Source organism: Phalaenopsis equestris, unplaced genomic scaffold (genome assembly GCF_001263595.1).
Source record: "Phalaenopsis equestris unplaced genomic scaffold, ASM126359v1 Scaffold000094, whole genome shotgun sequence".
Classification (NCBI taxonomy): domain Eukaryota; kingdom Viridiplantae; phylum Streptophyta; class Magnoliopsida; order Asparagales; family Orchidaceae; genus Phalaenopsis; species Phalaenopsis equestris.
The window spans coordinates 4,498,141-4,507,316 of record NW_018164536.1 but is presented as its reverse complement, the minus strand read 5'-3'; the positions used below and the strand labels follow the sequence as shown (position 1 = coordinate 4,507,316).

General features: G+C 32.8%; 1 protein-coding gene across 1 annotated transcript; it reads right to left on the bottom strand.

Moving 5' to 3' along the window:
- Positions 1-717: 717 nt before the first annotated feature.
- Positions 718-7,981, bottom strand: LOC110020265 (probable plastid-lipid-associated protein 14, chloroplastic; the record flags this gene model as incomplete). Its single annotated transcript, XM_020718306.1, is given in 9 exon segments — positions 718-1,451; positions 2,170-2,232; positions 3,318-3,453; positions 3,665-3,741; positions 3,888-3,968; positions 4,527-4,614; positions 4,739-4,842; positions 7,619-7,705; positions 7,799-7,981. Coding segments are annotated over 9 exon segments (1,458 nt in total), but the record flags the coding sequence as incomplete, so codon positions are not given.
- Between the last annotated feature and the right edge of the window lie 1,195 nt (positions 7,982-9,176).

Genomic DNA, 9,176 nt, shown 5'->3' with positions numbered 1-9,176 from the left:
GAATGTATCACAGTTGTAGTGAATGAAGCTTGCTGACCTACAACCAAGGACCTTATCTTTTCATTTTTTTCCCTTTTTTTTTATTGGGTATCAAACATACATAGATTATTTGCTAAACTTGGTGAGGGTACATAGATTATTTGCTAAACTTGGTGAGCATTGTACCCTCTTAAAATTGACACCTCTAAAATATTTAGTAAGATCAAATCATAACATAAATATTACAACAATTTTTAAAAATGAATGATTTTTAAATTTCATTAAAATAACTGCCTTCAAAGGATTCATACCCAATGCACCGAAAAATTATTCCATACGAACGCCGTATGTAGAAATGCTATGTAGAAATGCATACGGTGTCTGATCTCTACCGTCCATCCAACATCAATCAAGTTTTAAAAAATAAAAAAATAAAAAATAAGGTCCACCTTTAATCACACACCGTTATCCAACTTTGTTGTGATTAACGGTGGAGATCAGACACCGTATGCAGGAATAATTTTTCACACAACAAAACCAATTAGTGATGTACACACTTACTTCAGATATATATATTTTTCTTCATACTTCACATATAGAGTAATTATTATTAGTAAAATTACATTGCAAAATTAATAAAAAAATCTTTTTTTTTTTTTTCTAAAGGCTGCATAGTTATAAAACTAATGGTTCAAAATAGCATAACAACAAAGCACAATTAATATGCATAGAAACAAATTCCCTGAATGTTAACAATGATCTAAGAAAAAGTTGAAGAATACATACAACTAACGAATACCACTGTTAATATACAATATATGACAAGTATACAGCTAATCTAAAGCACATGATCTCGTGAAGAGTAAAGCAGACCCATTAACCCCACGAAGGACCAACATCCTCGAGTCAATATAGGTACCACAAATAAGCTTAGAAATATCAAACATTTCAGGTGGGATCTGAGTTCTAACCTCGTTGAGCACGGTTTGCGCCTCACCAATATTTGAAGGCGGTGATTGCTCCAGGTTCAACGACACGTCGATCTCGCCTTGGAGCAGTTTTGCAGCTGGGAGACTGTAGGGAAGCTCCTTAACAGGCCCTCCTACTCCCTTCCATTTCTTGCTCAGCAGGGCGGATGAAATGGATTCCTGAGAGCTGAACTGGCTGGGAATGGGGCTGTCTTCTTCTTTGAGGTACAATCGTGTACCGGATGTTATTTTGGCTCTAGATTTCACTAGCAGGCTTCCAGGTAAACCGGATTTGTCATGAGGCCATGAAGAGATTGGCATGACCTTGAAGCTTATGTCTGAAGAAAGTAGAAGGGAAGGCTCTTCAGAGTTGTTATCTTTTGTGAAAGTGAGGACTGCGCTGCCAATGATGACTCTGTGGGTAGGTTGGCGAAGAGTTAGGCCTAGGTGTCTGCCTGTGCAGTACAACAGGCGCCATCGGCCATGGAGAATGTCCAACCAGTTCTGCATGTTATAAATCAAAGGAAGTGGGAGTGTAAAAATTACTAAGCATTCATAGATGATGTAGTAATATGGGAGTAATGTTAAAAAGGGCTAAGAAAATGCAGTTAAATACAAATAAAAAAAATAATTAAAAATTTTAAAAAGTAGATAAGAGAAAAATTATCATTGAGCTACCATGAGCAGTTTTAAAAAAGACTAGCAAGTTGAAGGAACTTTGATGATATAGAATTAAAAACAACTGAATCCCAAATCTTGTGTCAGCAGCCTAGATGTGCTCAAGAGTCATTGTTGTTCAGAAAAAGAGTTTTATAATTTTAATTTGAGATTGATGCAGAAATAAATTGCACAAAAAAAAAGTGATTAACCCTCGTTTTCTACATCAATGCTTAAACCAATAGACACAAAGCATTTATCTGCCCCAGAGATTGCTAATCTGAGAAGTATTCTGCTAATAACTCAACGGTCATTTTAATCAGAAGTTAACAGTGGAAATTCTAGCTATTATGTTATTTCAAGAATCCCACATAAATGATAAAAAAATAAAAACACAGCACAACAGGTACAGGACATATGTAACCCAACCCAGCCTATTGGTTGGTAACTTGAACTTTTTCCACCAGAAGGTCGCAAGATTCAAGGCATCGCATATACATGTGCAAGTTCAAAATTAAGTTCACAAGAAATACAAAAACAAATAAAAGTTAAAAGGGTATGCTACCTTTATCTTGGGTTGGGGATTCAGTAATTCCATCAGTTCAATCAAATAAGCTAGTCTCCGGCGCTAGCACATTAAACCAAACATTAGAAATGTATGCTTGTATATTTCCAAATTAAAGTTCATAGGAGTAACTGAGGAACAATTATCCAAAAAAAAAATTCAGCAAGCAAAAAAAGGGTTGAAAAGTGAAGCACCAATTTGGCTTTTGAAAATTTGTTAGTTATAGCATATTCATGTGTATTCCAATAATTTAACCGTCATTAAAATCATTGAATTAAAACAAAATTGTTTCATTTAGTTTTAGTAAATTAAGATCATTTTTAATACAATAAGCCCAAGTCTTCCTAGGTCTACCTCTGCCTTTCTTAACACAAGTCGAATTTAAAGCATCTACTCTCCTAATCGGATCATCTAATGGTCGACGTTTAATATGACCAAACCATCTAAGACGACTTTCTCTAATTTTGTCTGTCACAGGAGCTACACCAACCCTATCACGAATATATTCATTCCGCATTTTGTCTCTAAGTGTAAAGCCACTCATCCACCTAATCATTCTCATCTCGGCAACACTTAACTTATTATTATGCTTCTCTTTTAAAGGCCAACATTCAGCGCCATAGAGCATTGCAGGTCAAATCATGACTGAGGAACAATTATCCAAAAAAAAAATTCAGCAAGCAAAAAAAGGGTTGAAAAGTGAAGCACCAATTTGGCTTTTGAAAATTTGTTAGTTATAGCATATTCATGTGTATTCCAATAATTTAACCGTCATTAAAATCATTGAATTAAAACAAAATTGTTTGGTTACTACCAAGGCAACTCAATATGTTGTGAAATGGTTTAGGTAGAAAATGATTTAAATAAGCACCTCCGTGGCCTTTGAAAATTTGCTAGTCATAACATATTCATGTATATGCTCAACAATTTCACCATTTTTAAAAAGAATTGAATTTTTTTTTTTTTTTTTTGTTACTACCAAAGCAATTCAAAATATTGCGAGGTTTAAATATAGAAAATGATTTAACTATGAGAATCAGAGGTAGAAAATGATGCTATTCTCCATAATACTAAATGGTTTCCATCTCATTCCACACAGTAAGCTAACAAAATTTAGAAAAAATACCTATCTTCAGGATTGCACGTACCTGATGCCTTCCATAGATATAATCTTCTGCCATTCGAACGGCAGTAGATCCTAATCCCCACCTGATTAAATCCATAGATGGGTCTATGCGCCATTTAGGTCCACAAAGAAATGGATGCCTCAATGCATCCAAACAACTGCAATAAGATGCAGAACGTTAAAATTTAGCAACTGCTTCATATGTAGAATAAAAACAAAATGTAACTAATGAATTTGATTAAAACTTTCAACCAGGAATGATAAAAGAGATAAAAATATCTTACAAAATCAACCTTGATACCAAAAGAAATATACAGATAAGATTGTAAACTGTTATAAATGCAGCAGCATCCCAGACTGTCATAATACCTTATTCTTGCAAATGGTTTTGTAGCAAGAAACAAAGATAACAGGTTCCAACCAGCGCCCCAATTCCTATCCAGCATCTGTTAATAAAAGAAAAAACGTAAAAAAAATAAAAAATAAAAAAAGATGAATTTGCTTGGTAAGAAAATGATGTCCATCATATCATGACAGTAAACAGTTCTATAATGGGTATTTAGATGGCTACAAAAGAAGAAAGATTATTCACTTGCAAACCAGCATTTCCACATGGAGAGTCTTGACATAGAATTGGCAAAAGGAATTCTCGTAGGCATGAAGAGTCATTTCCCTGCACTCCATAAGCAGCAAAATCTAAGATATTGCACGTGACAAATAGATGTTTCTGAACTCAAACCAAATAAAAAAAGGGGCATTTACATACATGAGGGGCATTTACATACATGCCACCCAATTCTTATGTTTTTACATATCTAACACCTAAACTATACTTTTTACATTTATAAATCCAATAATCTTTCATATCACATCAAAAATACTACTTTTAAACTTTTAAAAAGTGAAATACACCTTTTCATGCATAGATAAGGTGGCATAGATGTAACAAATGAATTTTAGGTGTTAGATATCTGAATACATAGCTTTTCATGCATAGATAAGGTGGCATAGATGTAACATATCTGAATACATAAGAATTAAGTGCTATGTACGTAAATCTTCCAAAAAAAACCAGCCACAACAAGAGGCAGCTGCTTAATTTAAAATGAGTGAATTAAATTGGCACTTTTCTTCACTTTCACAAAGAACTGCTATGTTCAAGGAAAACAAAGTACTTTTTTCAACAGGACAAGAAGTAACAAGGCATGGACACAGATTTTTCTCATCAAACCTTATTTAGAAACAACTTAAATTTTGTAAACGTTGAAGCATCCATAAGCTCTTTTAAAACCATCTTAGCCATCATGAATCCAACACATCTGAGCAGCAGGAAAAAAATAATAAAAAATAACATATGAGATGGCGTTGTAAAAGTTCCTGCATGAGTTCGTAAGGTAGATTTCCATGATTTCTATTACTTAAACCTTGGATTAGGTTACATACCTCATGTCAAAGGCTATAATCATTGCCTTTCTGTCTGAGTTGCTGGCCATAGCGTTAGTGTTACCATTGTTATGTAAATCAACTGCATTTCCTAGAATGCCTACCTAAGAAAAATGTAAATAATGTTAATAAAAAAGTAGGAAAAGAATAAGTGTAAAACCATATCAATATCAACAAATTATTTTACCAAATCAACCCATGTTGCCTTACAACAGAACTCCACCTCTTAGACCAAATGAGTTGCTTAATTTCCATAGATCGAATGTGTCATTACACTAGAAAGTAAATATGTATTAAATAAGCTAGAATAACAAAAGTTTCATTAAAAGAAATGTTTAAAAGAAATGTCTATCAATTTATATTGCTCATCATCATTACCTTATTCAAGCCATTTGGAGTCAGCTTCATAAATCATCATTCTCCCTTCATTCCTAATAAAACAAATTAGAACAACTCCTTTTGCGAAAATTCTATGCATGTTATTTCAGTCTATCATTTTTCTTCCTACTCTTTTGACATTAGTTTTATGTTACTTTTAGTCTACCTTTTTTACTAAACACTTGAAACTAATTTTATATACCCATATTCTTTCGGAATTTACTATCCTTTATATTACATGCATAAACATAGCTAAATCCACTTTTCACTATCTTATCATTAATAAATGTTACTCCCATTGACCTCTAATGTAATCATTTTGCAATCCATCATTTCTATTTTTGTCACACATACACTTCACAATTTTTCCTTTTGTAACGTCCAACTTAGCGGACAAATTGTCTTCTATGTCTAACATTCAAAAACATATAACTTAGGCTTTGTTCTAATAATCCAAAGCCTTTTAGCTTCAAAACAATTTTTCCATTATTCTAACTTCCCACTAACTTGACTAAGAATAAATCTCGCCGATTAGAAATAATACTTCAAATTATCATGGTATTTCATTTTGAGCATCCTTTTGTAAGCAAAGTAATAGAGATCCAAACTTATATACATTCTCAAGATAAACAAAATAACATCTAGGAGCTTCTAATGCTCGCTATAATATTCCATTAATCACATAAGCACAAAAATATCCTCCACGTTAAATACGTTTTTACATAAAACCAAAGTGATTCTTTAAAATATACATCATATTTCTAAATATGCATTCCATTATTCTGACCAAAAATTTTATTGAATGAATAAGAAGTTTGATTTATTTATAATTATTATAATTGTAAAAATCTCCTATGTCCTTAAAATTGATGCTAAAATAGGTTTTCAACTATCATTTGATAACCTCTTAGTTTTCAAACATTCATTAAGAGTTTTTATAGAATATCACTAACAACTCCATAAATCTCAACAGGTGTCTTATCTGCACCTAAGAAATTTTCTTTCTCAGTCCAAACTTCATTTTCTTAATCAATTTATAAAGTAGCCCAATATTCTATTTATTATGCCCTTCCACAATATCTTCCTAAGACTATCCCAATATTTTATTTTCTCCTCCATTAAAACCTAATTATTATATATATCATAAAAAATATATCTTTTGTTTTACTTGGTACTCTTGTTTCTTTATAATCATTTTTTAAAAAATTATTTTTTATTACTTCTTAAAAAAACATTTCTTTTCCAAAATATATTTTTTATGCGTCCTCACTCAATGAACACGAGTTCTTTCGTACATTCTAATTTCAAAGCTTGGTAATATTTTAAGTGAAATGAGGTAAATAATCCTACATCAAGTTTGGCTCACTATGGAGTCGCATTTGCTTACCCTAACAACATATCTTGCAATATTACTAACTTTTCGATTTTTAAGTTCTACCATACTTTCCAAAGAAAACTATTTCTTTTGATAACTTTCTTTATAAACCTAAAGAATAAATTCATAATCCCGACTCTATGTTGTGTGATAAAGCATTCTCCAAGATTCAGTTTAAAATCATTTTGTAATTTTCTTTCCTCCCAAGTAAAAAAAGGACTAGTTGGGATTTGGTGGCAACTCTTTTAAAAGCAATTTAAATATTTATCATTTTTTTAGAGTATAATTTTGTGATTGTAGAATCAAAAAGTAATACATAATCAAGTATAGCTCCTCGCGAGCTGACATGACATGACATGCACAGCTAGAACTGTATAAAATTCCCATGCAAATATAGCAAGTATGTACACCACAAAATAAGGAAAGAAGTTTACCAGAAAAATCATCAACTCAGTTCGCACCGATTACTTATGAAATAAGTTACTCCAGCAAAATTGAAGAGTAAATTTAACTTCAAAATTACAATGCGTAAAGCTGTACACAAGAAAATCTTCCGAAGTCCACTAAACAATGAAGCCTCCACTAATATTTCAACATCAATCCAAATAGCTCCAAAAAAAAAAAAACCCTATTTTGCACTAATCTGGGACCTATAGGATTGCTACCTAATCTTCAAAGACATCATAATCAAAATGCAGTATATTTTCTAAAGTCAAAGTTAAGTAGCAAACTCAAACGAGAAGGGAAAGTATAGCAAATGGAAACACGGCATTTTAACTTTCCGTGGATTGATTCAGTTTTTCATTACAAGAGAAAATGTGATTCTGGAGTTAAATACATGTTAAGCAATTAGTGTAACTATTCTATCGTACAATAAAAATGGAGAATTCTAGAGATCTTATTACATAGATGTATAGAATGATGTCCGTCCTTTTTAAAAATTGTATGTCCTCAAACCTAATAAAGCAAGCTCAAAGAATTTTTACGTGTATTCTGTCTAACAATATCAGTATCCCCGCAGAAGGTACTTGAAGGTGCTAGAAAACAACCAGACACATTGACTTTCAGCAAAAGGCACAAAACAAAAAAAATAAAAGGAAACTTGGTTAAGAAAGTAAAGAACGTACTTTAATATGCCTATCTACTGGACAAATATGCACGTTCTCCAGTCTTAACTCAGTATGTGCCAATCCATGGCTATGCAAGTAATTTACCTGAGAAATAACAGCAAACACTTGTGAAACTTAAAGCAGCCCTGCAGGACGCTTGTCTATCAGACTGATTTAGATTAAAAAAAAAGTCCTTACACCAATTAAAAGATCTCTCATAATTATTCTAATAAGGCGCAATTGCCGAGTTACATCAGGCCCTCCTATGGTGTCATCCCCAACCCGCCTAACCCATTCTTCATCCAAAGCTAGAGTTGCCTCTAAGGTAGGAAGCCAGTCCGATAATTGAAGCCAATGCCTCAGAGAATAGCTCCCTTGATACTGCAAAAAGAAAGAGACCCAATAAGACGTCAGACTTCAACAAAAATATGATTTTATGTTCTTCCACACCCTACTTTCTGGTTTTCTTTTAATAAAAAAAAGCAATCAATTTCACACAAATTCAGAAGTCAAAGCCTCAACGACAATGTGCTAACAAGAATTTTTATTGCCTCAGGACTCCGCAGGATGAGTTGCTTGCAGAGTCCAATGAGTGGAGCACAAGTAGATTTGGGTCCCACGGCATATAAAATTAAAAAAGAAGCTTGACCCGACCCGAATCAACGCGGGAAATTTAATAGGTGTGTTTATCGTGAACCTGACCCGAATTAAATCCCAAAACAGACAAAAACTTACTTTATGTCAGATTCGACGTTTTTGTAGCCTTTTGTCGGTTTGCATTCGACTTCTTCCTCCTTCGGCTTTTCCAGCTTTCTTCGGCACTTCGGACGGCGGTTTGTCTTCGGCGGCAGTGGTTCTCCATTCGAACGGTTGGTGGTGGAACTTCATTCGGTTTCGACCCTTGGAAACGGAATGTAGGTTACGCAATACTCATTCCAAATATTAGTACTTCGTCGTTTCATTGCAACAACTAGTGATTTATTTTCTTTCTCATTGTAGCACATAAAATGGAAGGTCGCAAGGGAGCCGAAGAAGAACCTAACGGTCTCCCGAAGTCGTTGAGGTAACTACATCGTTTATTTTAAAATAAAAGTTGAAGTTTTAGTCGTGTTATTGTAGTATTATAGTGGTGTTATAGTCGTATTATTGTGTGATATTGTGTTATAAATGTGTTATTTTGTGTTATTGTTGTGTTATGTTATTTAAATATGCATTATAGATGTGCTATAATGTGTTATTGTGTGTTATAATCGGGTTATAGTTGTGTTATTGTGTGTTATAGATGTTTTATTGTGTGTTATAAATGTGTTATTATGTGTTATTATTGTACTATGTTGATATAATAGTGTTATAGATGTGTTATTTCATATTATTATTGTGTTATGTTATTAGAATTATGTTATAGATGTGTTATATATGTGTTATAGTATGTTTTAGTGTGTTATTATTGTGTTATTGTTGTGTTATAGTTATGTTATTGGTGTAACACAAGCATAACACATTCATAACACAACATTAGCACAGCAGTAACACGAGAATACCACAATAATAAAACAACAATAACAAAACAGTAACA